Source organism: Chaetomium fimeti, assembly GCF_033439085.1.
Source record: "Chaetomium fimeti strain CBS 168.71 chromosome Unknown B0H64scaffold_2, whole genome shotgun sequence".
NCBI lineage: Eukaryota > Fungi > Ascomycota > Sordariomycetes > Sordariales > Chaetomiaceae > Chaetomium > Chaetomium fimeti.
Genome location: NW_026944330.1, coordinates 2,578,276 through 2,605,762, shown reverse-complemented (window position 1 = coordinate 2,605,762; position 27,487 = coordinate 2,578,276). Strand labels below are relative to the sequence as shown.

Here is a 27,487-nt window from a genome sequence, read left to right as displayed (position 1 = left end):
CCAATTAGCAAAAACCCCTCGCCTTCTACATCGGATGTCCCTCTTTTCTCTTCGCATCTCAGGCACTCGCAGCTCCGGCTGTGGTGCTACCAACGTGGGTTGGGGTTGGATGGGAACAATAACCATCTAAGTTAGTGAACATTCCTCCCATTTAACGAGGCGGAGATGCAGGTTTGAAGATGATGTCTGATATCGAGGAGTTTCGCTGGGAGTTTTCCCTCTTATTTTGTCTTTCTTCGTTTTCATTTCCGATTCTTGTTGTTTCTTTTTTTTCTTTTATGTCATTCTTTTTTCAATGTTATGTTAACATTGTGATTTTTAAGTACCTATCTTATGTGAATTGTTAAACCCCTAGACGGCTTTTTGAATGAGATTGATGATCTCTCTAGATAATGGACATGGGGCGTACCCATCTCGTCTGTTTCGTCTTCCTCGCTATAACAACGATTCCTGTTGGCGGTTGCCTCCCTTACTTCAAATGAGCAGTCTCCTCACCTTCCCGTGCATTGGGTATCAGGGATAGCTTTTTGCGTCAATGTCAAGAGGACTATGCACAGCTACCTGGCATGATAGTCTCATGATAAAAGCCGGGCGATTTCCTGCTACTAGCGATGCCCTTCCAGACCAGCTTTGCCCTAGTAGGAAAGCATAGATCCCTCCCCTCCCAACTTGCTTTGAATTCCCAACTTTTCGACTTCCGCCTCAGTGCGTTCTGAGTCCAGACTATCTTCACCGTCTTTGAACCCCCCCTTGGACATACAACAATCAACCTTGTATGATGGCGACTGTTTTCTTCTTTAATAACAACAACGCCTTGGAGCCCACCAAGGGGTCGGGCGACCTCTCCCAGCTTTACAAGCAGACGAGGTACCGACGTACCGACTACCTGGTACTTATTATCAGACATTAGTGCGGTTGGACAACTACTGGTATATGGGTAGCGTTGATTTCCGTATGTTGCCTACTTGACCTAGCCCAGTTTATAATCACGGGAAACGACTGGAAGCTCGTTCTCCAGGTCCCCGGAAGCGCCCTCGAGGGTGAGGTGGATATAATTTCGTTGGCTAACGGCCTTGAGCCTGTTTACAGAACTCACTTTCCGTGCCCTTGAAGACACCCGAGACCAGCCTACCATCTTCGTTATGACGACATGAAACAAGACGTCCCCAGCGGTGTGGAAACGAACCGGAGAGCAGGCCAAGCGGTTCCTTGATGTGCTGGCGGTTGCTTACGGGCTTCAACATCGATCACAGGCGAGATAATTGCTGGAAAGTCGACCCCAGGAGATGTGCGTAACATAACCTGTTCTTGACCTCGGCACTCAGTCGGGATTGGAACTGCATCAGAAGACAATATGAGTATGGACTAGAAGTTGAAAGTGCAGTGAAATGCCAACGGGGTCTCCAAATGGAGGTTCTTTTCGTTTTATTGCGTTTTGGTCTTTTTTCTTTCTTTCTCTTTCTTTTTCTTTTCTTCATTTTTATCTTTTTTTCTTTTTCTTTTCGTTTTTATCAAGATTTGGTTTCGGTTTGATTTGTTTTTATTCTACTTTGTCTTTATTTTATGCCATCCTTCTAACAGTACCACACTGCAGTCCACGAAGTGTTTGGTGGAAGTGCGATATGTCGGGTATATAGGCTGGAGATATTTCGGAAATGGTGGCAGAGTGGAATGGAGTGGAAGTGATGACCCCCTTCCATGTAGGTTGCCAATCTGCCCCGTGGGGAAAGAGCTCATGCGACCCGCCGTCCGAGGCACAAAGTTTTATCCGCCAGCTTGCCAAGTCAGCAGCGGACTGGGCCCCCGACACGCCACAACTCGGCCAAACATCGCCCGAACATCCCTTCAACACGAGATCCACCACCTCTTTTTGTTGACTACGTTGTTGGAAATTGGAGGCCCGAAGGCCCCTGAACACGCGGAACTTCATTCCTGTAGCCACGCTGGCTTGCGCTAGTTAGGTTGGGGCTTTGCCCTTGTCCCTAAATGCCGTTCAAGTCGGGCCTGTCCATTCCTCATTCGTCATCCTCTCACTTCTTGCCTCTTTTCGTGCATCATCACCCTTTTTCGGTTTCGGGCGCCCGATAATTCGCCATGTCCCTCGACCTCGAAAGGCAGCTCACCTTCGTAAGCCTATCCGAAACACCCACGGGCCTGCATGGCCGAGTCCATGTGGCGGCGCTTCGTACCACGTGCCCAGCAGCTAACCAGTAATCCAGTATGGTGCATATCACCATAACCAAGTGAACGTAATAATTCACATGGTTTGCGTGCCGCTAATTCTGTTTTCCTTTTTCGAGCTCGTATGCATCCCTTTCCCCGGCTGCATCCGAGCGGGACGATCTGACGAACCAACTTGGCGCAGGCTTCCAATTACGGCCCCTTTTTCACACCACCGCCATGGCTCCACGTACCCTATCTCGAGCTAAACTTGGGAACCATTGCGGCAATGATATGGGGCGGACTGTACCTCCTCCTTGAACCTGTTGCGGGGGGTGTGCTTGCACTCATTTGCCTCGCTGCCGCGGCTGGGACCAACTACCTCCGGCTGCAGGACCCCGCCGGCACAAATCAGATTTCCATCGCGGTACACGTTGTCTCTTGGATCGCGCAGTTTGTCGGCCACGGCAAGTTTGAGGGGAGGGCACCGGCATTGCTCGACAACCTCTTCCAGGCCGTTTTTCTGGCTCCGTTGTTTGTCTGGCTCGAACTGCTGTTCTTGGTAGGCTACCGCCCCGAGTTGAAGAGGCGTGTCGACAAGGCCGTCAAGATTGAGATTGCCAAGTTTCGCGAGCAGAAGGCGAAGAAGGCCGGAAAGGCCCAGTAGTTGGGTCACAGCCCAGGTGCCGAGATGCCGTTGCCGTAAACAAGGGATTGGCACATGGGCGGAAGACAATCTAGATGAGAAGGTTCTGCAAAGAAAAGCCGGGGCCGACAGAGCCAATTACACGCTTTCTACATCGGCTGGAGGGGGGAACTGGAACTGAGGTTTAGGACTGGTACCTCTTGGTTATCGAGGAACTTGAACGGTAGCTATAAGTCGGGGATAGCACCGTGTCAAGACACAGGCGTGCCACCTGTTCGCGCTGGAGCTTCACATCGTCCCTTCGTTTCACCACAGGTCATTGAGCAGAGTGCTTTCTGGATGAGCATTCTGTCAAGAGACGCGGAGTTTCCGAACCAATTGGACAGTTAACACGGTCCGGAAGAGGGTTGAGGGGGTGCAGTAATACGGAAGAGGATATAGTTCGCCTAGAATTGTGGTCACTGTTCAAATCTACCCGATCTCCCTCTCCTTTCTCGTTCAGTGATTGACCCACTTTTGTTATCGTTGTCTCGAGGAAGGAAAAGATGAGTTACAAACAACTGAACAGCCCCTTGGTCAAAGAAATGTTTAAAAGGGCCCGCCGTCCACTGTCGTTGCACCGCGACTCCTTGTTGAAGCTGTCACCTGGCCGGTCCAATCCCAAGCTCCCATTGGCAAGACCCAGGTCCTTATCCTGGCGCGTTTCAGTCGGCCCACGTCACCTCTTCAAAACCAAACAACAACACCTCAGACGGCAGCACATACACGGAATCACTGCTACAACTCTCTCCCGCGAAGCCAAACGTATTATTACCCACGAGCAAGAAAGAAACGATGGACGACTCATTGCCCTGGACACTCTCCATGTTAACAGGTAGATACCTCCCATCCCCCCATCCCGCTGCGCCCCCATCCAAAGAAAGTGCAAAAGAGAAAAAAAGTTAAACGAAAAGACAACTAATCCCTCCTCCCATGGAAAACAGACATCCTCCCCCCCGAAACCCTCACCTACCTCGCCCAGCTGCAAACAACCCTCCTCTCCCCAACCGGCCCGCTCCAAACCCTCCGCGACGCGCTCGCCCACCTCACCGCGATGCTCACGCCGCTCTTCACCGCGGCGATCGACCGGCTCGTCACACTGCTCTCGGCGTCGCCCAACGTGGTGGCCGCGGCCGTGCTGGTCGTGCTGGCGATCGTCATCCTGCAGATCCTCAGCCTGGTGCGGCGCGTGGTGCTGTTCTGGACGCGGGTCGCGTTCCGGCTGGTGTTCTGGGCGGGCGTGGCGCTGGTGGTGTCGTGGGCGTGGCAGCGCGGGATGGAGCGCAGTTTGCGCGACGCGGCCGTCGTGGGTGGGAAGGCGGCCGGGTGGTTGGCGGGGGCCGGCCAGGCGTGGTGGCAGGAGTATGAGAAGGCGCAGTTGGCGCAGCAGCAGGGCAAGGTGCCTGGGCACGGGGGGTTATGAAGGGGGTGGTGTTAGGTGTGTATGACTGCACGGGGTGGTGGTGGTGGATAGGGGTGGGTTTTGGGGTTGGTGTCGGCATCATACCATGAAGACGGAGTTTCGGGGGGATTGTTCGGGATTGTTCGGGATAGGCATTTCGGAGGATGAGCGCCTGGACATGGATATCACACGGTCGATTTGGATTACAGCGGCATGTATTGAGAGGACCGTTCAGAAAACACGCTTCGATACCTTTACGCCATCGCTATGCAAATTAAGCTGGCCATGGGCCATGCTAAGCCAACCTTGCCGAACCCCAATACCGTACGCCAGAACGTAGCCATGCCACTTTTTTTTTATCCTATCCCATGCATCACCCCATGCTCTTCAACGTGCATCATGGTTCGTCGTCAAACTCCTCCTCCGGAGGATCTCTGGGCTCCTGTGCCTCGTGGTACTGGATGCAGTCGTCGATGTGACTGAGGATTGCGTGAACACTCTCCTCGTCTGTGCAATCCAGCTTAAGGTAGTTGACCAAGGAGTAGCTCTCGATGAGGTTGGCAATAGCGGCGTTCAACCGCTGGAACGTCGCGCCTGACATGAGGGCATCCTTGTTCCCTGGATCATCGCTGCGAACGTCGACAGCGACGGTCATTCTCTTGCGGATGGTCTCCGCTGGGTCATCCTCCAGCAACGTTGTATCCGGGACGAGGAAGCGCTTGAAGTCCTTTTTCCGCATCTGGTCCTTGATCAAGTCCATTTTGGTCAGGACGTTGATGTGTGGCACCTCTAGCATCATCATGGCGCTCATGGCGCTGAGCGTCCCGGCAAAGTACTTGGCCCTATCCAAGACGAATGTCGACTCGATAAGGTACGCCGCGCACAGCCGAACGTCGAGTGCACCTGATTGTGTGAGAAACTTGACCAAGCCTGAGAGCACCGGAATATGCGTGTAGAGCTCGATCTGGCCGGGCATGTCGAAGATGATGAGGTATTCCTCGGTTAGCGACTCGAGGGCGTCGGAAATGAAGTCGAGATTCGCCAGCAGATATTCGAAGCAGTAGACCAGCCCCCCATTGGGACCGAGCTGCAATTCTTCCATCACATCTTCGACGGATATCAAGTCTTTGATGTCGAGGTCTGGCTGGTGTTCGAAATGCTCGGCGGCGGGGTCGAGGTTCACGTAGAAAGCGGAGCGGCGATTCAGTTGAAGGTGTGTGATGAGGCTTGTGCAGAACGTGGACTGCATGCAGGTCACGTCGTCAGAGGACATCCAGAAGCTGGCTATTCTGAATGATGGGGGGGTCATCGTACCTTGCCCACCCCGGCGGGGCCCATCACCATAACACCGTATTTGCTCATGATTGAAGTTCCTCGAAAGGCAGGGCTAATCGGGGTTGTCGTGTGTTGCAAAATCGATGTGGAATGGAGATGCAAGTGATGGTCCGACGAAAGCTTTACACAGGCAGCTAAGGTAGCTATGTACCTCTGACGGAATTTCACTGGGCACATGCCTATCTAATCCGTCGGTCGGCCCATTGCTGATTGTGCCCAGGCAAGGTTCCCATGCTCGGTCACCGGGCAGGGCACGTGCCGGGCTGCAATGTGTGGACACCGTCCGTTCAACAACGGCATAGCCTGGTGCTAAGGTAACTCCCGCCCGCGAGCGCCACTTCCGATTCGATTTTTGATTGCCGTCTCGGGGGAACCGGCGACACAAATCATTGTTCCGCCAAACGTGCCCTTTCCGTGCTTCCCAGATTCTGCCCCTCAGTGGGGACCTCAATGGCTGGCTGCGGTGAGGGGCAGCAATGGCGCAATCTGACGAAAAGGGACAAGCCCGAAGCCCGGGTACTCAATACCAGCACGGCATCTGAGAAATGGCCTCCACTACAGAAAACAGGAATAGATCGTCGACCGAGACGCACGCAAGCAGCCCCAAGGATACCGGCACGATCTGGCTGGGAGTTACTTGTACTGTGGACACAAGCCGCCTGGGGAACTATTGCAGCCGACAATGCTCTCGGTTCCACAATCAAGATCTCGCAGTGAGCCGTCGTTTCCTTGTTTCGCCGCCGCCGACCCAGAGAAGGACGTAAATGTACCGCCGTATTATTTTGTAACTGTAGCAGGGTTCTTGGTGTTCTCAGTACCCCGCTGTGCCGCGTTTGCACCTTTGCGGTGAAAAATGGCCGAAGCTCGGCCACTTCTGTCTGGGGACCTTGCCAAAATTCCTCAAATACACCACTTCCCCCCCCAGAGTCCTCTGCTTCCCCATCTTCTTCCAAGCCAAAACACCCACCGTCCCCCGTCCCACTCTATTCCGCCTGCTTGCTTTATTGTTTCTGTTTCTTTTTGTGCAAAAGGTTAGTGAATTCTGTCCCCCGAGATCCATTGCTTTCTTACTTCGGAGGTTCGGAACCCGGATCGGGTACTCTCTCCTTCCCCCGCTCTTTCGCCTTCCATCGGAGACCATCAATATCCCGCGATCTGTTGAGGAATTGTCGGTCCCGGAGGATAACACAACGGACAATTCCTGGATTCGAATGGGATGTCCCTGATATCCCACCAGAATCTTGTTGTGTTCCCCTCTTCGAGTGGACTTTACTTACTGGGCCGTCGCTCTCCTTCAAAGCGAGCCATCAGCATATCTTTACTGAGCACCGCTAACCCTCACCCAGAGCCCCCGTCTCCGAATTCTCTCATAAATCACAATGGTTACCAACGGCACCAACGGGACCAATGGGTCTGGGAAGCACTACAACGAGGGGACCTTCCTCTTCACCGTAAGTTCTGCTGCTGTCGGGATCGCCCAAGGCTGTTGCTGACCGCCTTTACCAGTCCGAGTCCGTCGGTGAGGGTCACCCCGACAAGATCGCCGATCAGGTCTCAGATGCCATCCTCGATGCCTGCTTGTCCGAGGACCCTCTCTCCAAGGTTGCTTGCGAGACGGCCACCAAGACCGGCATGATCATGGTCTTCGGTGAGATCTCCACCAAGGCCAAGCTCGACTACCAGAGGGTTGTCCGCGATGCCGTCAAGGGCATCGGTTACGATGACTCCTCCAAGGGCTTCGACTACAAGACCCTCAACTTGCTCGTCGCCATTGAGGAGCAGTCCCCGGATATCGCGCAGGGTCTGCATCTCGAGGACCGCCTTGAGAACCTCGGTGCTGGTGACCAGGGCATCATGTTCGGCTATGCCACCGACGAGACCCCCGAGCTGTTCCCCCTCACTCTCCTTTTCGCCCACAAGCTCAACGCTGCCATGTCGGCTGCGCGCCGCGACGGTTCCCTGCCTTGGCTGCGCCCCGACACCAAGACCCAGGTCACCATTGAGTACAAGCACGACAACGGCGCTGTTGTGCCCCTCCGTGTCGACACCGTCGTCGTTTCTGCCCAGCACTCCGAGGATATCACCACCGAGAAGCTGCGCAAGGAGATTCTGGAGAAGATCATCAAGGCCACCATCCCGGCTAAGTACCTGGATGACCGGACCATCTACCACGTAAGTTACGATGGACCGTGGATTGGGATGACATGCACTGACAGCAACGAATAGATCCAACCTTCCGGCCTCTTCATCATTGGCGGCCCTCAGGGTGATGCCGGTCTGACCGGCCGTAAGATCATCGTCGACACCTACGGCGGCTGGGGCGCCCACGGTGGCGGTGCCTTCTCCGGCAAGGACTTCTCCAAGGTCGACCGTTCGGCTGCCTACGTCGGCCGCTGGATCGCCAAGTCCCTCGTCGCTGCCGGCCTCGCTCGCCGCGCTCTCGTCCAGCTCTCGTACGCCATCGGCGTTGCTGAGCCCCTCTCGATCTACGTCGACACCTACGGCACCTCGGAGAAGACCTCGGATGAGCTTGTCGAGATCATCCGCGCCAACTTCGACCTGCGCCCCGGTGTCATCGTCAAGGAGCTGGACCTGGCCAAGCCCATCTACCTCCAGACGGCCAAGAACGGCCACTTCGGCACCAACCAGAACTTCAGCTGGGAGAAGCCCAAGGCCCTCAAGTTCTAAGTGGGAAACCATGTCGCAGAAGATTCAACTTCTCTCTGCTGATACGATCCCGCTCGTCTCCGGACGATTTCCCTTTCTTCATCTTTTTACTCATCATGGCATATGAATGGATAAGCATTACTGGCGTACGGTTCTCAACAAACCTGGGTGGGCGGATAGACTTATATCCTTGTCATTTTCACGTTCGGTTTGGGTCTTTCTGGGTTGCAGGGTAAAACGCCTGCGGCGTGGTGTCGGGCGAAGTACGCCTCGGAGTTCATTTTTCAGCGAAGGCCAAAAGGTTTCGTCAGGTCACAGCGCGCTGGGGGCGGTTTACAGGAGGTCGGCGTCTTTCAACAAAGACATTGCTTGAGCCAAGAAGGCGCCAAGTTTAGGACATTGCGATACCCCATGGGGAACGGCATACAAGGGCACAAGACACGGCGTTTTGGGGAAAACAAAAGAACTTCAACATCTTTTCTTTTCCTGAATTATTAGACGTCGAGACAGGTCTTTTTGGCTTGGCAGGAAGCGACGAAGGCCTCGGGGTGGTGTTCGGAGCCCATATCATGGGATAGTTACTGGGTTAGTGGTGTTGGAGGGAGGGGGTGGACTGGGCCACCGTGGATCGCGAGATAGTAGCGTGCCTTCACCAACATAATCGAAGACCAAACTTGCGACCAACTTATTCGTGGACCCTTACACAGACAATAGTGTATTTCGGTGTGGTTTGACTCTGTCACTCTTCGGCGGTCGAGGAACACGTGGCTTGGGAGAAGCCCGATTGGCTTGTCACCTCGCATCTCGAAGCCGATAGAATCCCGACCGGGTACCGAGAAATCGGAGCGCTGTTATTCGTATCCCAGTAATCACAGTCGCATTGGATCATCGCCAGGAGCGATTCGGCACAATTTGATTAAAAGAGTATGAAAATACCGGGAAGGGAATGATTTCGGCAGGGTTACGAATAACCTTCCGAAGACGCCGACTCTTTGAAGTCCTCGATGGGTTATCGTGAGAAAACCAACAAACCCTTCTCATCTGGCACTGCACATTCACAGAGGTGGTGTACATACAGATTATGTACATAGGTATGTAAACTGTTTTATCAATCGCACATCAGCATCGCCAAATTGACCGACCCATCCTCCTCGCTTTCTCATTAATCGACAGGGGCGAGCGACCAGGATCCCCGCCGAGCTGGGCTACCCGAACCCACTCGCCAACTCGAACTCAAACATCAGACCAAAAAACAATGGCTTGTTTGTTTGCTGCAGTGGTGGAAACAACAAGCAATCCGTTTGTCCCGATTGTCTCACGCAAGCTCGGACCATTTGGGGAACCTCGATACCTCAGGTACGAGTTATTCTGGGTGTCTGGCAGCGGAAACGGCGACCCCGGCGGCGGTTCCGAATCACATCAGGGGACCGATCGATCTGCGTTGAGGGAAATCACTTGCACAGAGCCGTGGGTCTCTCCCCCCGTCTCGAACCCCACCTTCCACCGTTGGGAGGACCGACCCCAGCTCGAGCCCAGCTCCTTTGGGTGCCCGTTTGGTGCAAGTCCCGGCAATTTCCAATATTTTCTGCCTCGCGTTTGACGCGATCCCGCCGTGCCGACTGTAATCTGGAATTTGTACACTGCATGTGCCGGGACTAATTTTCTGTGCTGGCAATCTCACCATCGTAACCCGTCCATTCGTTCGTTTGTTTCCTTTCCGCTGTCTCTCGCTCAGTGCAACACTCTCGACCAACCTCGTTGCGACAAACCAACCGACGATCGAACCTTGACACGCACCAAGGTTCCATGCACCTGGTTGTCTCGAGACGCAACGCAACGCAACCACTCACAGACAAATTTCAATTCGTGCTCTGATTTACCCGCTTGGACTGGTGGTGAATTCAGCTTGGGTCCCGACCCCACGGTTAATTGCAGCCCGGAAGACGCGCCCTCGCTTCCTCCTATTTGGGTTTTTCGTTGCACCGCAGGCGCATTGCTGCTCGTCGCCGGGAACGGGCGTTCCTATTTTGCCAGCTAGCAGAAGCAAGTACCCGCTCGCGCTCTATACGGTAGCAGGAATAGGCACCACCTTGGGCGACCGGGCCCCGGTGCGTCTCGACTTCCTGCCTCCCCCCCCGCTCCCACCAACAAACCAAACACTCGAAGCCTGCCCGCAAGCACACTCGTTATGGCAACCATGGAAACCGCGAACGCCCACTACCACAACGGGCACCAGCAGCCAGGCCCGCCGCTCCCTGCTTCACCGACCCTCACGAACCCCGACATGATCTTGCCAGACTACGACCGTAGCGACTCCCCCGACCCGGACCTCGGGAGCGCTGAGCGCGCCTCACTCATGATGTGGAAAAACACACATAACACCACGTCACCTCCTGATATCCACCAGATGTTCATCGCGACGGGTTTGGCCGGGCCGCGCCCATACGGTCCCTCGGGCCCCGTCACGCCCACAACGCCCATCATCTACGGGAACGGAACTATGCTGTCAGATATTGGGGAGGTCACTGAAGTTGAGAGCACGGTGGGAAAACCCTCGCCGGCGCGGACAAAACTGGGCTTACGGAGATCGGGGTCTCCCAAGCATGGAGGTGGAAGCGGAGGCGAGCCAGCGCTGCAGTCCTCCCCGACAATCCACGCGGCGACCGCGATCAAGAAGAAGTCAAAACAGAGCTTGACCGCCAAGCACGAACGCCGGTCGAGCATGGAGAGCACCAGCACCATCACGAATGGCGATCACGCGGCCGCTTTCGCCGACTTCGACGATTCTGTCAGTGTGGGGGACAGCGTGTTTCAAGGAGATGACGAAGAGAGCATGGCCTCGTCGTATGTGGAGGGCACGGCGGCTGTTGAGCCAGCAAGACTGGGGGTTGCAAAGGCGGATAATCTTGATCGGTTGTCTACCTACTCGACGACCTCGTTGAGCCGGCGGGCGGAGGAGATTTTGGCCAACGCTAAGAGAAGGCTGACGGTAGGTTTGGATGGTCAATTTCAGTGTTTTTGGTTTACTGACGGCTATTAGACCATGGAAGGTAACTTGACTCGCGCGCGGAGCTCGCTGCACTCCCCGTACGGTTCCGATGGTTCAACACCTTCCCCGCCTTTCCAGCGAGCAGCGACGGCAACCTACCACGTAGAAAATATGATGGAACAGGACGTGGAAAACAAGGCGGAAAAAGTCGTAGAGACCGGCATGGAGCACGACCCTTCAACTCCCGACCACACCACGGGGCACAGTCGCATGTCGAGCGAGCTCCTCATGCGGAATGGATTGCCGTACAGGGTGTCGGTACCTCGATCGCAAAGCGCGCTTGGAGCCGCCGGGGGCTACCGACAGCCGCTCACAGCATCAAAGAGCGCCGATCATATCCGTGGGAGTATGGATGGTGAACCTCATCGTCCTCTTCACAAAGCCAACTCCGTTAGGGAAGTCGGGCTCAAGCCGCTTACCGAGGATGAGGTTGCACGGCTTGGAGAAGCCGACAGCGCAAGCCATAATGCGAGGTTGGAGGCGTTCCTAAGCCCTACCTTTGGCAGCCCTACTTTTGGGTCTTTCCACAGCGACGGCGGGACAAGAAACCCTCACAGGTCATCCTCTGCCGCCCAAATGCGAGACATCAAGGACCAGATGAAAGACTTGAAGGGCAAAATTTCAAATTTGCGAGAGCAAGCCAGAGTTGATAACATGAAGAGGCAGAGTCTGCAGAGCCTGCGGACGCCCAGTCCTTTTACGCATTCGCAAATCGATCACTGGTATACTGAACCCCCGTCAAACAGGGCATCAGAAGCCATTGCCGGCGACTTTGCTGACCAAGCCCCCTGGAACGACGAGGGGTTGAGCGTGGATGGTGATTTTAAGGAGGTAGCTCAAGACCCGGATAGTGGGCACGCTGATGGAGAAGAGACGGATTACGCCGACGCAGAAGAGGGAATTCACATTGAGGATGCGACCGACCCCGAACCACGTTCTCTTACGCCGATTGCCGGGCCCGATGGTGTCGCGGACGATATTTCCGACCTGCATACGGAGAACGGCGATACGGAATACCAGGAGGCCTTCCACGATGCCCCCGACGCCGACGCCATGAGCGAGAGTGGGGAGTCCCTCTACCATGACACCGTCCAGCACCAAATCTCGCACGAAGACCGCGAGGATGCATTCGACTACGAGCACTTTTTCTTGCATAGCGCAATGGGCACCATGAGTATGGCAAGACGCGCCAGCAGAGAGAGCTTCACTTCAGAGGACTCTGTCGAAACTACCCGGGGGCCAGTAGCGACGAGCGGCGACGAGCACCCGCCCATTTTCGGCAGACGGAACAGCAGCAACTCGATATCCACCATCGACACGTTCGCCACTGCCCAGGAGGCCCGGTCCCTCAAATCCCCCGTCAGCCCGGACGATGTTCAGAACCCGTTCGAGAGCCTCTCCCGCGCCACCTCCGCCCAAAGCCACCGGTACCGCTCCGGCAGCACCGCCACAGCCAAACGCCTCTCCTTCAACCCGGGCACCCTCCATCCCCCGAACTCGGGCCCCGCAACCCGCGACAGCGACGGCTCCATATCGCCCATCGCCGAGGAGTCCTCCAGCGCAGGCTCCCCAGCGGCGCCCCAAACCGCGCGCCGCGCGTCCGTCATCCACCGGCCCATGTCGACCACCTCGCAGCACGCCTCGCTCCACCGCCCATCCACCTCCTCGTTCGACTCGGCCGGCACCAACCGCAGCTTCCCGCTCGTCAACAAGCCCTCTTCCCGGCCATCCTCCAAGAACGGACCGCCGGCGACGGGATCTGCAGGGGGGATGATGGTGCGCAAGGCGAGCAGCGCCGGCGTGCTCACCCCGCGCGACCACCGCTCCCTGTCCCCCGACACCATCAGCGGCGAGGCCGAGCTGAACACCCTCGCCAGCCGGCTGATGCGCGAGATGGGCCAGCACGCGCAGCCGCAGTCGCCGCCGGGGACTAGCGACGGAACGGGAACGGGAGCGGGAGCGGGAGCGGGAGACGCTGAGGTGGCCGATGGGATGGCCAACGGTATCAATGGCCTGATGATCAACGGCGGCGGCGGCGGCGGCGGCCCGCACCCGCTCGAGGCGCTGCTGCGCGAGGACAAATACTTGGTTGAGCGCATCGTGGCCAACCTCGGGCGCTGCGTGCTCGGTCTGACGGAGAATGGGCGGGCCAGCGCTGAGAGCCGCATGTATAGGCGGCGGCTGGATGCGGCGAGGCGGGTGTTGGAGGGGTTGGATGGGGATAGTTAGCCTGTTCTTCTTTTTACCTTTGTTTTGTTTTTGTTTTTGTTATCCTGACTGTGGCGTTACCTGTGCTGGTTTGGTCTGTTGCCGGCTTGCGGTTTTAGGGGTGGTGAAAGGGGGAGGGGGTTCCACGGGGGGAGTGCGGTTTATGGAATGGCATTGCGAGGGGGGGTTGGTGTGACGACGATATGAGCGTTGAGTAGATGAGGGGGTAATTGATAATGATTCAGTGGATGTCTAGAGGGGGACCAGAGGGGGATTGGGTGAAGGGCTTAAGAAGGGTTTCTTATGCTGTTGGGTTGGATATAGGGGGGGGGGGGGGGGGGGGGTTGGCTCAGAGGCTGATGCCGGAGCAGGAGATGGTTTTGGGGGATTTCTTGAGCGAGCGGTTAAACCTGGAATTGGGACATGCTTTGGCGTGGCGAGCCCGTTGCAGCGCTTGTTTGCTTTGCTTCTTTTCGGTTTAGGAGAATTGGCTCGATACCCTGGGTTCTTCTTCAGTATATACATTATTTTAGATATATTTACTTCGGCAATGGCACTTGGGAACAGATATGTTCTAGTCAATTTTCAGGAGTGCATCTGTATTCTACGCGACGGCGAACAGGCTCTATTTCCGAATGGTTGTTCTTGTCCCTCTGTAATATTTTTGCCCCTATTTTGGTCCTCTAGGTTGCCGCATACACAGTATATGAAAACATGGAAATCACAATACAGACCAGATCGTCGATCATCCTCAAAGTACTCGCTCCCCGCTTACTCAGGGATATCGGTCGGGACCCCAGATTGGGGTCGGTTGGCAACCAAACGCTGTCAAACTGATTAGCACACTAAGAGCATCTAAAAGTAGGTCCTTGAACATACCATTAGATTCCGCAGCAGGACGGCAATGGTCACCTTGCCGGTGCTCGGCACGTAGATGCTTGCCTTCTCCTTGATGGCTGGGCCGTCAAAGTTGCGGTAGCTCGAGAAGTTGATACACACAGCGCCGTCTCGAATCAGTTCGGTAGGTACCTTGAAGGCCTCGCTGGGAACGCCGGAGATAACGACGTCACTAAGCGGCAGCACGTTTTCCAGGGCCCAACCCTCCTTGTCGTGGACTTGATGGCGTGGAGCGCGGATGCCACTGCCACGGGTGAAGACCTGCACACCGGTAATGTCGACGCTGTAGACGGTGGCGCCGTCGTTGGCGAGTAGGGCGGCCAGGGGGCGGCCGTTGACCTCGCTGCGGTTGATGACAGTGATGGTTTTACCGAAGAGACGGTTGCCGTAGGCCAGGATCGGGTTGTAGATTTGCAGGTGCTCGAGCGTCTTCACAATGGCCAGCGGTGTGCACGGCAGGATCGACTTCTTTTGGTTTGTGGGCGGGTCGAGGAAGCGCGTGTTGTGGTACATGTTGAAGAGGTGAGTGTGGCACAACCCCTCGACGTCCTTGGACAGAGCGACCGTCTCCTGAATATAGCGATCCTGTTGCTGGTTGTTGCGCCAAATGGGGTAATATACCAACATGCCATCGACGGCATTATCGTTATTGGCTTCTACCACGGCCTCTTCAAGGGCTTCCTTATCGACCTTGCGGAGGTCGAAGTTAAAACCGCTGTACGATGTTAGCCCCTAGCAAATCCTCGTCGTTTAGTATGGAGAACTGTGCTCACTTCTCCTCACATGTCTTCTTGGACCAGTCGGCGTACTGCTGGGCCGACGGGTCGTCGTTGGCCAGGAAGGCTGCCAGGGTGGGCTTGCTAACGGCAGTACCCTGGAAGCCAGCCAGAGTTTCTTTAACCTCGGCCAGCAGCTTCTTGGCTATTGTGTCGGCGAGGATGACCCTGCAGGTCTTGGGGACCTCTTGCGAAGCCATGATACTGTTCGTGCCTCGGGGTGCTTTGGAGTGTTTCGGGTGTTGTTGAGTGTTGGCTGAATCAACTCGGGCACCGGATGCCTGGCAGTGAAAGTGGGATTAGCAGAAGCCCTTGCCGGGTTGATATACCTCGTAAGTTGGCCATCGTGTTTTCATAGATAGGATGGAAGTCGACACTCGTGGTTACACAAAATAGGATGAGATGGGGGGAATTGGATCTTGTAAGTGAACATAGAAATCGACGACCAAGTGTGGGTGACTCAATGGCAACCCTGACAGTGCTTGCAGATGCAGAGGGAAGGAGCACGAGACAGCCTACCCCGCGATACCCCACTAAGAAGAGAACAGGAAGGAGCGACCGATAAGCTCACCGTTAGCAAGAGGTCAGGGTCGAGAAGATATGTATAGGGATTACTTTGATGACTGAATTGACCAAGTTGAGACTATGATTCACCTCACCCGAGAGTTTTGGACTTCGTCTCCGATCGGTCTCTCCGGACGCTTCTCTAACTGCCGACCCCTGTCACGCCTTGCAATCCGGCGAAAATTTCAGGGCGGGAGAGAGGTCCACACCATTGCCCCTCTTACCAGTTACAGTTTAGCGTGGGTTCACGTCGTCAGAATCAAGCTTCACCGCCTAACCTTTCCGGCTCTCTCAGATTTCCTGCCGAGGGGCAGCGTGGGGCAACAGGGCGATAACGGCCACGGCAAGCCACCCAAACACCGACGGGAACTTGAAGGGCTAAGTGAACTGTGCCAAGCTACTCGAAACAGTACTGTTCTCACTGCTTGACAACCCGGAAGCTAAGGTCCTACCTTACCTACCTACAGTACCTGACCTAGTATTCCAAACAGTTTCAAACTTGGTGTCGACTCCCTCCATATTTGCGGTGCATCTCCTCACAGGTCTGCTTCATTGGAGAGCAACATTTGGGCTTGATTTGTCATTGGAGACGTAAAAAGGTACCACTTGCACCATCAGGCAACTGCTGAAGCGTCACCTCACGAGGAATCTACCCTTGGAAAACTTGGAACCGTGAAAGTCTTTCGGTATTATTGATGCTGGAAGTGTGCTTTGTGCACATTTGAGTCTTGGCCATGGCCCAGTTCAAGCAGTGGGCACTGGAGTATGTGCTCTCTGACGATGAGCCCGCACAGCTGGAAATCACGAAGAAAGCAGCAAAGGGTGAGGAAGCTCTCAGATATTCCCCAACATACTTTATGTGTCCCTTACTAATCTGTCGTCTCAGAAATCGAAAGCTCTCGTGCAAGCAGTACAGTGGTGGGAAACTGGGCGGCTTCAGTGCAGCAATGGATGACTCCAGCCAGTGCCGATGATGACAAGATGGAGGATGATGATGGAGGGGGGAGCGGCGACATCATTGCTCGGGCCAAGGGTGAATCCAGACTCTTTTTTTCAGGGGCTGGCCAGAAACTAACACCTGTTCCTGGCATTTAGCTCTGGGCTTCCTTGCAGGGACATTGGAGGCACTCGACAAGAGCGTGTTAAGGTCGGATCAAGGTTTGAACCCTCTCCCTTGCACACATAGGACCTCACTCAACTCGCTCTAGTGCTCCGCCTTATTGGCTTCTTCGGTGCCATGTTCTCCTACGATCACAAAGCCGGCATCACAGCATCCGCCAAGGCCTTGCGGCAACTGTACTCGATGAAGAATTTCAAGCCCAATATGGGCATCAAGATTCTAGATGATGTCTGCAAAATCAAGGAGGACTTCCGGTTGCAGGTTGCCGTCACCAGGCTAGAGATATATGAGCTCTTCCTTGGCCTCATCCAGGACCCGGCCGTCAGCAGCGAGCTGAAGCACAAGTACGGGTCCTCTTGTGGCTTCGTTGTCGACCTTCTTCAGGTGTGCCAAAACGAGAGAGACCCACGGAATCTCATGGTCTGGTTCAAGATACTTGCTTTACTCATCAAGGATTACGACCCTTCGACTGAAGTAACAGAGGAACTCTTCAAGGTCTTCTCTGCTTACTTCCCTATTTCCTTACGGAGTTCAGCTACGCCGATAGGCATCACCGCGGACGATCTCAAGGAGGCCGTGCGAGGTTGCTTCTCGGCCCACCACCGCGTTGCGGATCTCGCCTTCCCGTTCCTCATCCAAAAGCTAGACCAAGGAGATGCCGTCACGGTAGCTGTCAAGGTTAGTTGGCCAAACCTGCCCCAGGCGGCCCATTTTCCGATTGGGTTTCGGCGCTGACTTCGATTAGTTGGACATACTGAAGACGATTCAAGCGTGTATTGAGCAGTACGAAAATCCACAGGCAAACATCGTACCACACGTTGAAAAGATCTGGAACTCGCTCAAGTACGAAGTCCGGAACGGCGAGGTGAAGGAGACCATAGATGCGACTCTTGACGTGCTGCGCACCATTGCTCGAAAACTGGACGGAACAAAAACCTACAAACTCGATGTGTCCTTGCTTAAAAGCTACGTCGATCTCGTTTCGAGGGACTGCCGGGACGACCTCGCAAATCCTACTTACACGAAACAAGCCGGGTTGCTCTTGATGACAGTTATAAGCGCCAATATCCGGGCCTACGTGCTTTATAACGCCAGCTTCATCGACACCATTCGGCAAAATCTCCGCCAGCCTAAATCGCCCTCCCACACGCGGGACCTTCTTCTGCTCCTGAACTCTCTCCTCAAGACTCGAATGGAGCTGTTCAGGGACAGGCAGCAGGGACATTCTGACGACGAGGATAGTTTGAGGACGGAGTCCCGTGCTCACCTGGACACATTGTTTCACGATGTTTACCTCCCGGTATGGACCGACAAAATCAAGGGGCCTGTTTCCGAAGAGAAAGATGTGCTCAAGCAGGTTATCCAAGGCCTTGCCCTGCTCGTCAGCCAGCAGGTTCTCCAACCCGACGGGTCTGCTGTCCTTTTGTGCTCTGGCTCGGTCTGCTCCGACATCTGCTCTCTCTTAATTTCTACTATTACGAAAGGGTTGACTCTGAGTTCGAATGACAACGCTACCGAGGACACCGCCGTGGAAGACGAAGCTGTCCTAGGTCTACGCACAATCGTCATGAACTACACAAAGGGTTATTCAGAGCTGGCAAGCAGGGTTAAGGCGGAGATCAAGTCGCGGGACTGGGCCAACCCCTCGGGCTATTCGCTTGATGCTCTGAAGGATCTCCTGTCTCGTTTTACCTTCATTGGTTGTTCCGAGATTCCGTCAAACATCGCGACTGATACCCCAAGGCAATTCTCCCCGCTCCAGCATTTCATCACACTGACAGCGAGCCTCTTGGAACTTTTTCCCCTTTCACCCTACTGCGAATCTACTCGCGGGGATGAAGGCGCGTCGGCGAATTCGCATGTCATTTCCTCACTCCATGCCTCCATCATCTGGTTCCGAGACGCCTGCGAAGCGAAATACGGCAAGAAAGCTCTCGCTTTGGATCCATCGGGTAGTCAAGACTGGCTAGACGAGTTCAAGCGGCTGCCCGAAGACTGGCTGTTGCAAATACAACGCGATGTCGGTGCGGCAGGTTCGGCACTGGCATTACAGGGGGACGACCCTGAAGTATACCGCCAATTCCTGAAACTCGGCCTTTTCGTTGTGAGGTCCCTTTACCGGTCCGCATCTGCTGGAGCACGGGGACCGTGGGATGAGACGGCTCTTGTTCAGCTCTCCCAGATGGCCGCGCTCGTGGTGGGCAGGCTCGACGAAACGTTGCAAGTGTCCTGCAATCTAGCCTACGAGGCCTTTAATTTCTTCCGCGACACAACAGGGCTGCTCCTCCAGACCCCTTCAGACCTCCTGAATGGATTATTGACGCTGGGTATTCTCCAAGGACTGTGGCCCGGGGCAATGGCGGGATTAGTATGTCGTATCCTTCCACAACTGGCGAGCCTAGCTAATGAGCACTTGTAGTATAACCCGGGCGGATTCGCGGAACGGTTCACGAGTGGCACACCCAGCTTCAACACATCCCGTGAAAGCGACATCCGGGCAGCTATCGGCGCGATACTCGCCAACAAGTTCAAATCCGGCCCCTCCACCCCCGCACAGGAGGTAGAGGTGCTAAAACGGGTACTCGACTTCTGGGGCGACTGGCTGAAGAAGGAAACCGCCGATCCATCCCCAGCCGACTCGACCACCTTCCGCGCCCACTGCACAACCGCCCTAAACGTCATCGCCGGTGCCGCAGCCCGCCAGGAGCCGCACGTCCTCACTCTCATCCCGGCCCTCCACCAGGCAGCTTCCACCCCGACCCCCAACGGCGAGATCCTCGCCGCCTCCCTCGGCCTCATCATCAAGCAGAACCCACTCCTCACCACCGAAAACCACGCCATCGTCCGGCGCTTCCACAAGCAATGGGCCTACGCGCACCTCGCTAAACCCCTCCTCCAATCCGCCCAACCAGGCTCACCCGGCAGCGACCCCCTCGCCGCAACGCGCTGCCGCGTCGCCGTGCTCTCCATCGTCGCCAACTGCCCCTTCACCGTCTACCAAGACGACCTCGCCCCGCTCATCCGACTACTCGTCACAGCCCTCGGCCACCGCGCCGGCCTGTCGGACGAGACAGCCTGGTCGCAGACGGTCGCGGCGCTGGAGGTGCTGGTGGAGGTGCTGGGCAGCGAGCCCGAGGCGCTGACGGGGCACCTCAGGGCCGTGATCGGCGGCGCCACGGGCGTGTACCAGGAGTGTGCTGCTGCGCAGAAGAAGGGTGTGGTGCGTACGCTTTGCCGAAGGCTGGCGCTGCAGGTGCTGGGGGCCGTTCCGGGCCGGTTTGAGGAGCGCCATGTCAGGGCTTATGCGCCGCCTACGCAGCGGGTTTTGGCGGTGGCGTGTGGGGATCCGGTGAGGAGGGTGAGGGAGGTTGCGAGGGCTGCGAGGGGGAGCTGGGCGAAGGTGGTGGTGTAGTGGATTGGGTGGTTTGGGTGGGGAGGTACCGAGTAGAGGTGGGTATGGGGGTATGGAGGGTAGAGTCTGTAAGGCTGGGTCTAAAGAGAAACATCTAGACAGTCGCATCTGCCGGCGCCAAAGACTAGAACATCTAACATGGGACCCTACGTTCTGTCCACCCGAACTGAGTGAAACTGGGGTGGTTCCGCATGTCTGGTGTTGGTAAATGTAGATTGTATCTCGATTCCCGTCCAATCCGTTTTATTAACCAACCCAACCCTTTACACCCATAACCGGCGCCGTCCTCCCCACCACTCCCAACTCCCCCATCCGCCCATGCCACCTCACGCCTTTCTCCTCTTCCCCCCCTTCTTCCCCGCCGCCGCCTCCGACCCAGTCGCCTCCTCCGCCGCAGACCCAACCACACTCGCATTCGCCTTAGCGAGCGCATCCAGCATCTCGGGCGTATACACCGCCGCGGCATTATCCTCCCCGCCCTTCCCCACCGCCGCCGCCGCAGCCGCCCTCTTGGGATCCGCCCTCCCAATCACGGGCACACTGCCCGCCAACATAACCTGAAACGGGGCCGCCACAAAATGCCCCGCGGCATCGAACCACTCGGCAAAGGCACGCGCAAACTCCAGCTGCTCCCGCCCGCCGTCCTTGCGCGTCACCTCGACGGAGACGCGGTACTCGGGCACGTTCTTGTCGACGCGCGTCGCGATGCGCAGCGCCTCGCCCGTCGTCTTGGACCGCCCCACGTACACGGTCCCGCGCTCCGCCTGGCTGACCCAGAGCGTGAGCGCGCCGTTGAGGAGCGTGTACACGGCGACGGCGGCGGCGGTGAAGTGCTTGGTGGATTCGAAGCCGAAGTGGTAGTCCCACCCGAAACAGGCGGCCGCGAGCGCGAAGGCCGAGTAGCCGAGCGCCAGGCGCACGTCGGTGAGGTAGTGGGACTGCGTGAAGCCGAGGCTGTTGAGGTAGTTGGGGAGGGCGTCGTCGGTGGTGTTTTTGAGGTCTGGGTTGGGGAGGGTTAGTACGGATAGGGGAAGGGGTTGGTTGGTGTGTGGGAAATAGGTATGGCTGGTTTAGAAACGGGAGGGTTCAAGAAGGGAGAGGGAGAGGTAGAGGTAGACGGGGGAGGGTGTGAATGGATGGGCTGGGGTTGATGGAGGGATGGCGGATATGGGGCAGCTTACCTGCTACATTGTAGACGGTGATCTTTTCTTGGGAGGCCATTTTTGCTGGTTTTATGCGGAACACAGCAGTGATTCTGGCTGACCGTCGACAATTCTTGTGAGTTATTAAGGTTGTGTCAAGTCGAAGGTGCCGGCGGGTCTAAAGTCTAGAATCTGGGGACTCTTCTCGACAGCTTCACTCCCGGAAAGGCCACCTGCGCAGTTGGACAAGCTGCAGCTTCCCTCCGATTGGCCTGTTCTGCGCGTCGCATTGGGGTTGCACTGGCCTACCTACAGGGACCCTGCCCCACCACCCCTGTGCTTGGCTGAGGTTCCAGCGGGTCCAGGCGACGACAACTCGCAAGCTTCCTTCTGAAGCAGACAACACCACGCTTCTAGGTAACCGAGTAGAAGAAGGCTAGCCAGCGCAAAGCAGTTGGCAACAAGATGGCGCAGGTACCGGTGCAGTCTATCCATAGGGATCCCCAGTTATTGTCAGTATTGATTCCTTGGTGATCTGAATGTTTCAATTGCTGACATTGGTCCGGCAACAGCTACTGGATTCTCTTCCCTATCACCATTGTCATGGTACACACCCCCCTCACCCTTTCGCGCACCTGTTGCACCCCTTCCTCGCCACCCAACGCCATGCGTGGTTACTCACACACCCGGCTCTAGATTCTGACCGGTGTCCTCCGCCACTACGCGACCGTCCTGATGGCCTCGGCCCCGAAGAAACAAGACCAGAAGGCGACGCGTGAGCAGCGCTCACTGCTCCACGGCATCAATGTGCGCGGCAACCACCACGTCCTCTCGAAGCCCTCGTTCACTGCCCGCCGCGACGCCCTGATCACGGCCTACGAATCGGGCGCGTACCTTAAGAACCCCGACAGCCGCGGCCAGCCGCCTCCGAACCCCATGAGCGACCCCAATGCAATGGAGGGCATGATGGGCATGATGAAGAACCAGATGGCCATGGTCATCCCAAACACGTTGATCATGAGCTGGATCAATGCTTTTTTTAGCGGTTATGTGATTAGTGGGTAGCCCGGACGCCCCTTGTTTGTTTGGGATGGTGCAGGGTGACTGACAAGAACAGTGAAACTGCCATTCCCGCTCACCATTAAGTTCAAGAGCATGCTACAAGCCGGTGTGGCGACTAGGGACATGGACCCGCGGTGGATGTCAAGCATCAGCTGGTACTTTCTGTGCATCTTTGGCCTGCAGCCCGTGTTCAATTTCTTGCTCGGCAGTGACAACGGTATGTTATCCTACTCTGTCTATCTGGGTACCCTGCTAACCCGCCCCCCTAGCCGCCAGCCAAATGGCGCAGCAGATGAACCAGATGGGTCCTCAGGGGGGAGCCCAGATGTTCGGCCCTGGCGTCGACCCCAACAAGCAGTTTCTCGCCGAGGCGGAGAACCTCGCCGTCATCGAGCACCATTCCGTCTTGGACGGTGTCGAGCAGCGTCTTCTCGCGGGTATCAAGGTGTAATATATCAAGCCACATAGATCGCCGTGTAATATGCGACATATGTTTCGCTCCGTCAACCCATCCCTCATCACTCCCACCACAGACAGCAGCCAAGTCCCGGGCCACTCATGGACCCAGTGATGGTGTATGGCGGCTTCGTGTTAATTGGCGGCGCGGGGGCTTCCTCGGTCCCTTCGGGCACTTCGACTGCCTCGACCGGTTTCGAGGGCGTCTGGTCGTGCCACTCTTCCGTGATAACCCGGAAGCGGACCATCTCGTTGTCGTCGAAGTACATGGCCTGGTCATCCTCCTTCCATATCCAGAGGTTATCGGATGGCTCGCTGGGAGACTGTGTTAGCGGGGATTGGGTGACCAAGGATTGAATGGGGTCGTACAATTCTGAACCCTCGGGCAGCTCGGTCCAGGGGACGAAAATGTCGTCGAAGAAGTCCGTGGCGACTGCAAAGGGTAGTCAGTATTAGCGACGAGGAGAGAGTCAAACAAGGTAGACTGACGGTTTATCCCTTCCGGTGACTGGTCCATAATGCGTGCTGCGATAACCTCTCCCTTATAAGGCCTGAACACCACCACGCGGAACTCCACTGTGCCCATTGTCAGCACAGAAGAGAGATAATCGGAGTCTGAGGTGATCCATTCGTACCATTGATGTTGACCATCCCATCGCCCTGCCCGATTAGGCCTTCTGATGTCCATAATATGTCCCAGAGGCAGATGCATAGTCCAATTTTTTGCACTACCTACGAGGGACTGGTTAGACAAAACAGACATATTCAATGGGAAATTCCGAGGCTTACCTTGTTGCCATATTTGGAGTTGATGTTGTCCTCGATTGCCATATGACTTGGCTTCCTGAAATCATCGGGCGCAATCTGCACCAGATCGGCGACTTTGGTCTAGCCATTGTTAGTGATTGAAGAATGCAAACGCATGACAAATGGAACTGAAAGATGGACTGACTAAAATAAACATCTTGATTGTGTTTTTGAGCTGCCGGTATACTATGTGATCGGCACTGACTCTCTCCTTTGCAATGAAAGTGGGATAAATACGCTCGAGAGAGTGACTGATGGGAGGAATTCGCTACGGGGAGTTTGCACAGGCTTCGCTTTGGAAGTAGTTAAAGCTTTGATTACCGATCCGTTGAGGGACGTACAGAGAATCAAGCTGAGAAGCAAAAACGCTAGTACGCACCCCGATTGTGTTGCTTTGGTTGACTCTCGTCTGTCTACTGAAGATAGAACCATGAAATAAATCGCCCTGCAAATCAATCACCATCCCATCTCGTTTGAGCCCCACAATTCGATAGCTTGGCTTCTGAGTTTCAAGACGCCTCATCCTGGTGCGATGACACGAAGGACCCAAGAATTCTGCCGTCATGCCCCACTTAACGTCGACACACCGCCTTGGGCAGTACCACCGTGCGAAGAAAACCACCAGTCGGGCTGTTTCGAGTTGCCAACCATGCTCCTTCCTGCAAACCCACACCGAACCACCTACATTTTCCCTCCCACTTTCGATTTCGAAGCACTGCATCTCGACAAACCGCACGTCGACGGCATATCAACCGCATATCAACCGCGGACACCCGCACTGTGCCCTTTCAATATCCCCCCTTTTACACCACTCCTCGCCGCTGTTGGGTGGTTTTCGGATTCAAGTGAAGACGCGTTCAATCGGCTGCAATCGGCAGCTGGGCCTTGTGGTGGTACCCAAGCTATCCTTGGGAAGTTCGCCCTGTTCTTATTCTGACCTCCAAGAGTGAATTCGTCGCTGGACAATCTCGACTACTGAGCCATGTCCTACAATTACGGACCACCTCCTCCGGCTCCTCCGCCCGCGCCCCCGAGCGATGGCCCGGGTGGCTATCCCTCATACGGCCCTCCTCGAGGTGGTCACAGTGGTAGAGGTCGCGGTGGCTCCGATCGTGGTGGCTACCACCAACCACACCAACCACACCAGCCTCACCAACCGCATCAACCGCATCAACCGCATCCAGGCTACGGCTATGGCCAGCAACCCGCCTACGGACCCCAGAATCCCGCACCCTACGCCGCCCCCCCTGCCCAACCCGGCTACCCCCAGCCTCAACAACAGGCATGGCACCCCGAGCACGGACAACAACATCCCCCGCAGAGCGGACCGCACGCTCCTCTGCCCCCTCAGAATTACCACCCGAACTATGCTCCTCAGATATACCAGCAGCAGCCAGCTTACGGCGGTCAACCCCCATACCAACCGGCTCCTCAACCTCCCTACGGTCAAGCTTATCCGGCTCCGGGACCACCCAATGCCCCCCCGGCCCAGCAGTGGGGAGCTCACCCCCAACAACCTCCGGCCCACGGTGCATACGGCGGCGGAGGGCGAGGCGGTCGCGGTGGCTACAATGATCGGGGGGGACCAAAGGGACAGATGATGGGCCCTCCGATTCGCATGGGTTTCGATGGCAGCCAGCCCCAAACAACACCCGCTCCAGTGAGCACCCCATACCCTTATGGCGGCCCTCCCGCTCCTCCGGCATCCTACCCTGCCCCTTACCAAAGTTACCCGCCCCCGGCCCCTTATGTGCCTACCCCGTCATTTGATGGACATTCCGGTCCTGGTTCGCGCCATCACGGCCGCGGCGGTTTCCATCACAACAAGTCTCGCCCTCAGTTCGGGGGCGACAAGAACCGAGGACGCAACCACAACCATAACAAAGCGTCGACGGTTCAGACACCCCCCACCCAGCATCAGAAGCCTGATGCTGCCTCGGCTGGTAAGAAGAAGAAGCGTAAGACCAACACGCTCGGCTTGACGCCTGGTGACGACTCGGATGAAGATGACGAGAATGAGGAGGAGCGCCTGAACGAGATGTATGGCGCTGACGCCCCCAAGTATGTTTATTTTCCAGCGTGCCACTTCAGACGATGCTGACTTCGTATAGCCCCAAATCCTCGTCTGATATTGCCGCGTGGATTGCCGAGCGCCGCGCCAAGTTTCCTACCAAGAGCAGAATCGAAGCCAGGAAGAACGCCGCCAAGGCCCAAAACGGCGATTCCCATCAAGCAAAGGGTAATGCGCTGGAGCAAAGGGCCGAGAAGCTGCGGAAGCAGCTCGAGAAGGTTGAGTCGAGCATCAAGCGAAAGCGCGAGCAGCAAGACGAAGGTGACGACATGCGGGATATCGACTTGAGCTCTCCCTCGAGCGACGCCAGGTCGGACGACGAGAAGCCTGAAGTCATGTCGACTCGTCAAGAGCCGAGCAACGTTCCCCCGCCGCCCAGGAAGGCGGACCCGACCAAGCATTGCAAGTATTTCTCTACAGGGGGTACCTGTGGCAAGCGGGGCAAGTGCCGCTTCGTCCACGACCCCGACGTCCGCGCAGCCGCCTTAAAGGAGCGCGAGATGAACGGTGGCCGCATCACCCTGCAGCAGCGCATCACCCTCAATGATAAGGACCAGGAGGATCTCGCTATCGTCGAGACCCTCAAGTACCTTCAGGACAGGGGTGTCATTCCCAAGAAGCCAGGGGCCGACGCATCGGACGAGCAGCCCGAGGAGGACACGGTAGCCAACGCTGAGCTGCCCGCCACGAACGGGGGATCCAGCAATGGCCTGCCTCCGATCCCGCCACCCGCCTCTTCGGACAGCAACAACAACAACACGACTAAATACCCTGGTTGGAACATGAGCGGTTTCGGGAACACAGGTGTCAGGCCGAGCGAGTAGGATTCTCAACCCAAGCCTCGTGGTCGCGGCAACCGCCGCTCCCAGGGTCCAAGCTTCCGGAAACACCGCCGTCGGTGTGTACGCCGCAATACGCTGCCAAGGAAGAAAATGTGATATTTTGTGGGTGTCTCCCCAGCTGGGAGCAACCCGATTCGTCACGTTACACATGCGCTGCCATCTGGTCTGACTGCTGTTCTGTTTGGTTTGCCTAGTTGTCTCGACAGTGTCGAGGGCAGCTTGGGTTGCTATAGCTGTACGATGATTTCAAATTACGGGTTCACGGGCTTGAATTCTGCTTTATTTTCTTATCCTCGGATGTCTAGAATGGCCGGTGTGGGTTCTTGAGGGCTTCGGAGTTGGTATGGTTCTAGAGAGCCTTCCTCATCGGAGCTGCACGATACCCGCCCCCTGCACTCTTGCTTTAGATGGGCAGATTGGGCGAGACGGTCGGGCAGCGTATAGGAACTGCATTCATTCGTCGGTTTTTGATTTCGGGCTTCTGCTGTGCCGCTGTGCGCGTTATCGGGGCTTTTGGAGCCACAAGTGTTGTGACACAAGTGTGACGCGCGGCGGAAGGGATCGCCCGACGGCTGGCGCTGGCAGATCCCCAACCCGCAAGTGTTTTGCATGCTTTTTTCTCCTCGGGGCGGTGAAACGCGCTGCCACATATCGGGGACCCGGGCAGTATGTCCTGTGCGCTGCTGTGGGCAGTTGGTGTCTGGAAGTTTAGACCGCCTTTTGGTACGGGCCGCTGGAACTGCGAGCGTCCGAGACAACCTCTCAGCCAGGTAGCCCACTCAACAAAGCCCACCATCTCAGCCGAGAGGAGCTTCAACACCGTGGGTGCACA

At 56.2% G+C, this 27,487-nt stretch overlaps 11 protein-coding genes across 11 annotated transcripts; 7 read left to right on the top strand and 4 right to left on the bottom strand.

Moving 5' to 3' along the window:
• Nucleotides 1-1,814: 1,814 nt before the first annotated feature.
• B0H64DRAFT_386782 (uncharacterized protein) lies at nucleotides 1,815-3,296 on the top strand. Its single transcript, XM_062803170.1, has 3 exons — nucleotides 1,815-2,127; nucleotides 2,220-2,303; nucleotides 2,366-3,296. The coding sequence occupies exons 1-3, from the start codon at nucleotides 2,095-2,097 to the stop codon at nucleotides 2,825-2,827; spliced, it is 579 nt and encodes a 192-aa protein (XP_062662500.1). The 5' UTR covers nucleotides 1,815-2,094; the 3' UTR covers nucleotides 2,828-3,296.
• On the top strand, nucleotides 3,297-4,476 carry B0H64DRAFT_386780 (uncharacterized protein). Its single transcript, XM_062803169.1, has 2 exons — nucleotides 3,297-3,680; nucleotides 3,790-4,476. The coding sequence occupies exons 1-2, from the start codon at nucleotides 3,641-3,643 to the stop codon at nucleotides 4,266-4,268; spliced, it is 519 nt and encodes a 172-aa protein (XP_062662499.1). The 5' UTR covers nucleotides 3,297-3,640; the 3' UTR covers nucleotides 4,269-4,476.
• On the bottom strand, nucleotides 4,477-5,901 carry B0H64DRAFT_386779 (uncharacterized protein). The gene is made up of 2 exons (XM_062803168.1): nucleotides 5,562-5,901; nucleotides 4,477-5,490 (listed from the first exon to the last, which is right to left on the bottom strand). The coding sequence occupies exons 1-2, from the start codon at nucleotides 5,757-5,759 to the stop codon at nucleotides 4,645-4,647; spliced, it is 1,044 nt and encodes a 347-aa protein (XP_062662498.1). The 5' UTR covers nucleotides 5,760-5,901; the 3' UTR covers nucleotides 4,477-4,644.
• Nucleotides 5,902-6,720: 819 nt separating this feature from the next.
• On the top strand, nucleotides 6,721-8,455 carry B0H64DRAFT_86564 (S-adenosylmethionine synthetase). Its single transcript, XM_062808906.1, has 3 exons — nucleotides 6,721-7,033; nucleotides 7,089-7,754; nucleotides 7,809-8,455. Exons 1-3 carry the CDS (start codon nucleotides 6,962-6,964, stop codon nucleotides 8,268-8,270), a joined length of 1,200 nt encoding a protein of 399 aa, XP_062662497.1. The 5' UTR covers nucleotides 6,721-6,961; the 3' UTR covers nucleotides 8,271-8,455.
• Nucleotides 8,456-10,418: 1,963 nt separating this feature from the next.
• Nucleotides 10,419-13,627, top strand: B0H64DRAFT_386772 (uncharacterized protein; the record flags this gene model as incomplete). Its single annotated transcript, XM_062803167.1, has 2 exons — nucleotides 10,419-11,238; nucleotides 11,290-13,627. Coding segments are annotated over exons 1-2 (3,035 nt in total), but the record flags the coding sequence as incomplete, so codon positions are not given.
• A 608-nt stretch (nucleotides 13,628-14,235) lies between these two features.
• On the bottom strand, nucleotides 14,236-15,477 carry B0H64DRAFT_86523 (uncharacterized protein). The gene is made up of 3 exons (XM_062808905.1): nucleotides 15,177-15,477; nucleotides 14,386-15,118; nucleotides 14,236-14,331 (listed from the first exon to the last, which is right to left on the bottom strand). Exons 1-3 carry the CDS (start codon nucleotides 15,377-15,379, stop codon nucleotides 14,278-14,280), a joined length of 990 nt encoding a protein of 329 aa, XP_062662495.1. The 5' UTR covers nucleotides 15,380-15,477; the 3' UTR covers nucleotides 14,236-14,277.
• Nucleotides 15,478-16,124: 647 nt separating this feature from the next.
• Nucleotides 16,125-20,305, top strand: B0H64DRAFT_430073 (Dos2-interacting transcription regulator of RNA-Pol-II-domain-containing protein). Its single transcript, XM_062805922.1, has 6 exons — nucleotides 16,125-16,565; nucleotides 16,630-16,776; nucleotides 16,839-16,901; nucleotides 16,952-17,541; nucleotides 17,609-19,231; nucleotides 19,283-20,305. Exons 1-6 carry the CDS (start codon nucleotides 16,478-16,480, stop codon nucleotides 20,273-20,275), a joined length of 3,504 nt encoding a protein of 1,167 aa, XP_062662494.1. The 5' UTR covers nucleotides 16,125-16,477; the 3' UTR covers nucleotides 20,276-20,305.
• Nucleotides 20,306-20,595: 290 nt separating this feature from the next.
• B0H64DRAFT_472178 (microsomal signal peptidase 25 kDa subunit-domain-containing protein) lies at nucleotides 20,596-21,638 on the bottom strand. The gene is made up of 2 exons (XM_062807924.1): nucleotides 21,457-21,638; nucleotides 20,596-21,275 (listed from the first exon to the last, which is right to left on the bottom strand). Exons 1-2 carry the CDS (start codon nucleotides 21,494-21,496, stop codon nucleotides 20,602-20,604), a joined length of 714 nt encoding a protein of 237 aa, XP_062662493.1. The 5' UTR covers nucleotides 21,497-21,638; the 3' UTR covers nucleotides 20,596-20,601.
• A 141-nt stretch (nucleotides 21,639-21,779) lies between these two features.
• On the top strand, nucleotides 21,780-23,097 carry B0H64DRAFT_86449 (integral membrane protein DUF106-domain-containing protein). Its single transcript, XM_062808903.1, has 5 exons — nucleotides 21,780-21,929; nucleotides 21,990-22,023; nucleotides 22,114-22,474; nucleotides 22,535-22,696; nucleotides 22,749-23,097. Exons 1-5 carry the CDS (start codon nucleotides 21,883-21,885, stop codon nucleotides 22,928-22,930), a joined length of 786 nt encoding a protein of 261 aa, XP_062662492.1. The 5' UTR covers nucleotides 21,780-21,882; the 3' UTR covers nucleotides 22,931-23,097.
• B0H64DRAFT_439395 (RNA polymerase III subunit Rpc25-domain-containing protein) lies at nucleotides 22,998-23,899 on the bottom strand (the record flags this gene model as incomplete). Its single annotated transcript, XM_062806425.1, has 6 exons — nucleotides 22,998-23,250; nucleotides 23,305-23,368; nucleotides 23,425-23,511; nucleotides 23,571-23,667; nucleotides 23,725-23,823; nucleotides 23,888-23,899. The coding sequence occupies 6 exons, from the start codon at nucleotides 23,897-23,899 to the stop codon at nucleotides 22,998-23,000; spliced, it is 612 nt and encodes a 203-aa protein (XP_062662491.1).
• A 713-nt stretch (nucleotides 23,900-24,612) lies between these two features.
• On the top strand, nucleotides 24,613-26,848 carry B0H64DRAFT_86429 (uncharacterized protein). The gene is made up of 2 exons (XM_062808901.1): nucleotides 24,613-25,803; nucleotides 25,854-26,848. Exons 1-2 carry the CDS (start codon nucleotides 24,725-24,727, stop codon nucleotides 26,635-26,637), a joined length of 1,863 nt encoding a protein of 620 aa, XP_062662490.1. The 5' UTR covers nucleotides 24,613-24,724; the 3' UTR covers nucleotides 26,638-26,848.
• Nucleotides 26,849-27,487: the final 639 nt, after the last annotated feature.

Bases quoted from the DNA above. Each gene is read 5' to 3' on its own strand.
- B0H64DRAFT_386779 (XM_062803168.1), bottom strand. From the start codon at position 5,759: ATGTGCCCAGTGAAATTCCGTCAGAGGTACATAGCTACCTTAGCTGCC. The intron at 5,491-5,561 runs GTACGATGACCC...ACCTGCATGCAG, and splicing joins GCCCCGCCGGGGTGGGCAAG to TCCACGTTCTGCACAAGCCT.
- B0H64DRAFT_86449 (XM_062808903.1), top strand. From the start codon at position 21,883: ATGGCGCAGGTACCGGTGCAGTCTATCCATAGGGATCCCCAGTTATT. The intron at 22,024-22,113 runs GTACACACCCCC...ACCCGGCTCTAG, and splicing joins TCCCTATCACCATTGTCATG to ATTCTGACCGGTGTCCTCCG. The intron at 22,475-22,534 runs GTGGGTAGCCCG...TGACAAGAACAG, and splicing joins TTTTAGCGGTTATGTGATTA to TGAAACTGCCATTCCCGCTC.
- B0H64DRAFT_386780 (XM_062803169.1), top strand. From the start codon at position 3,641: ATGGACGACTCATTGCCCTGGACACTCTCCATGTTAACAG. The intron at 3,681-3,789 runs GTAGATACCTCC...CATGGAAAACAG, and splicing joins GACACTCTCCATGTTAACAG to ACATCCTCCCCCCCGAAACC.
- B0H64DRAFT_86564 (XM_062808906.1), top strand. From the start codon at position 6,962: ATGGTTACCAACGGCACCAACGGGACCAATGGGTCTGGGAAGCACTAC. The intron at 7,034-7,088 runs GTAAGTTCTGCT...CGCCTTTACCAG, and splicing joins AGGGGACCTTCCTCTTCACC to TCCGAGTCCGTCGGTGAGGG. The intron at 7,755-7,808 runs GTAAGTTACGAT...AGCAACGAATAG, and splicing joins ATGACCGGACCATCTACCAC to ATCCAACCTTCCGGCCTCTT.
- B0H64DRAFT_86523 (XM_062808905.1), bottom strand. From the start codon at position 15,379: ATGGCTTCGCAAGAGGTCCCCAAGACCTGCAGGGTCATCCTCGCCGAC. The intron at 15,119-15,176 runs GTGAGCACAGTT...AACATCGTACAG, and splicing joins AAGAAGACATGTGAGGAGAA to CGGTTTTAACTTCGACCTCC. The intron at 14,332-14,385 runs GTATGTTCAAGG...TCAGTTTGACAG, and splicing joins TCCTGCTGCGGAATCTAATG to CGTTTGGTTGCCAACCGACC.
- B0H64DRAFT_86429 (XM_062808901.1), top strand. From the start codon at position 24,725: ATGTCCTACAATTACGGACCACCTCCTCCGGCTCCTCCGCCCGCGCCC. The intron at 25,804-25,853 runs GTATGTTTATTT...GACTTCGTATAG, and splicing joins TATGGCGCTGACGCCCCCAA to CCCCAAATCCTCGTCTGATA.
- B0H64DRAFT_430073 (XM_062805922.1), top strand. From the start codon at position 16,478: ATGGCCCAGTTCAAGCAGTGGGCACTGGAGTATGTGCTCTCTGACGAT. The intron at 16,566-16,629 runs GTGAGGAAGCTC...CTGTCGTCTCAG, and splicing joins CACGAAGAAAGCAGCAAAGG to AAATCGAAAGCTCTCGTGCA. The intron at 16,902-16,951 runs GTTTGAACCCTC...AACTCGCTCTAG, and splicing joins CGTGTTAAGGTCGGATCAAG to TGCTCCGCCTTATTGGCTTC.
- B0H64DRAFT_386782 (XM_062803170.1), top strand. From the start codon at position 2,095: ATGTCCCTCGACCTCGAAAGGCAGCTCACCTTC. The intron at 2,128-2,219 runs GTAAGCCTATCC...CCAGTAATCCAG, and splicing joins TCGAAAGGCAGCTCACCTTC to TATGGTGCATATCACCATAA. The intron at 2,304-2,365 runs GTATGCATCCCT...AACTTGGCGCAG, and splicing joins TGTTTTCCTTTTTCGAGCTC to GCTTCCAATTACGGCCCCTT.
- B0H64DRAFT_472178 (XM_062807924.1), bottom strand. From the start codon at position 21,496: ATGGCCTCCCAAGAAAAGATCACCGTCTACAATGTAGCAG. The intron at 21,276-21,456 runs GTAAGCTGCCCC...TCCCCAACCCAG, and splicing joins CACCGTCTACAATGTAGCAG to ACCTCAAAAACACCACCGAC.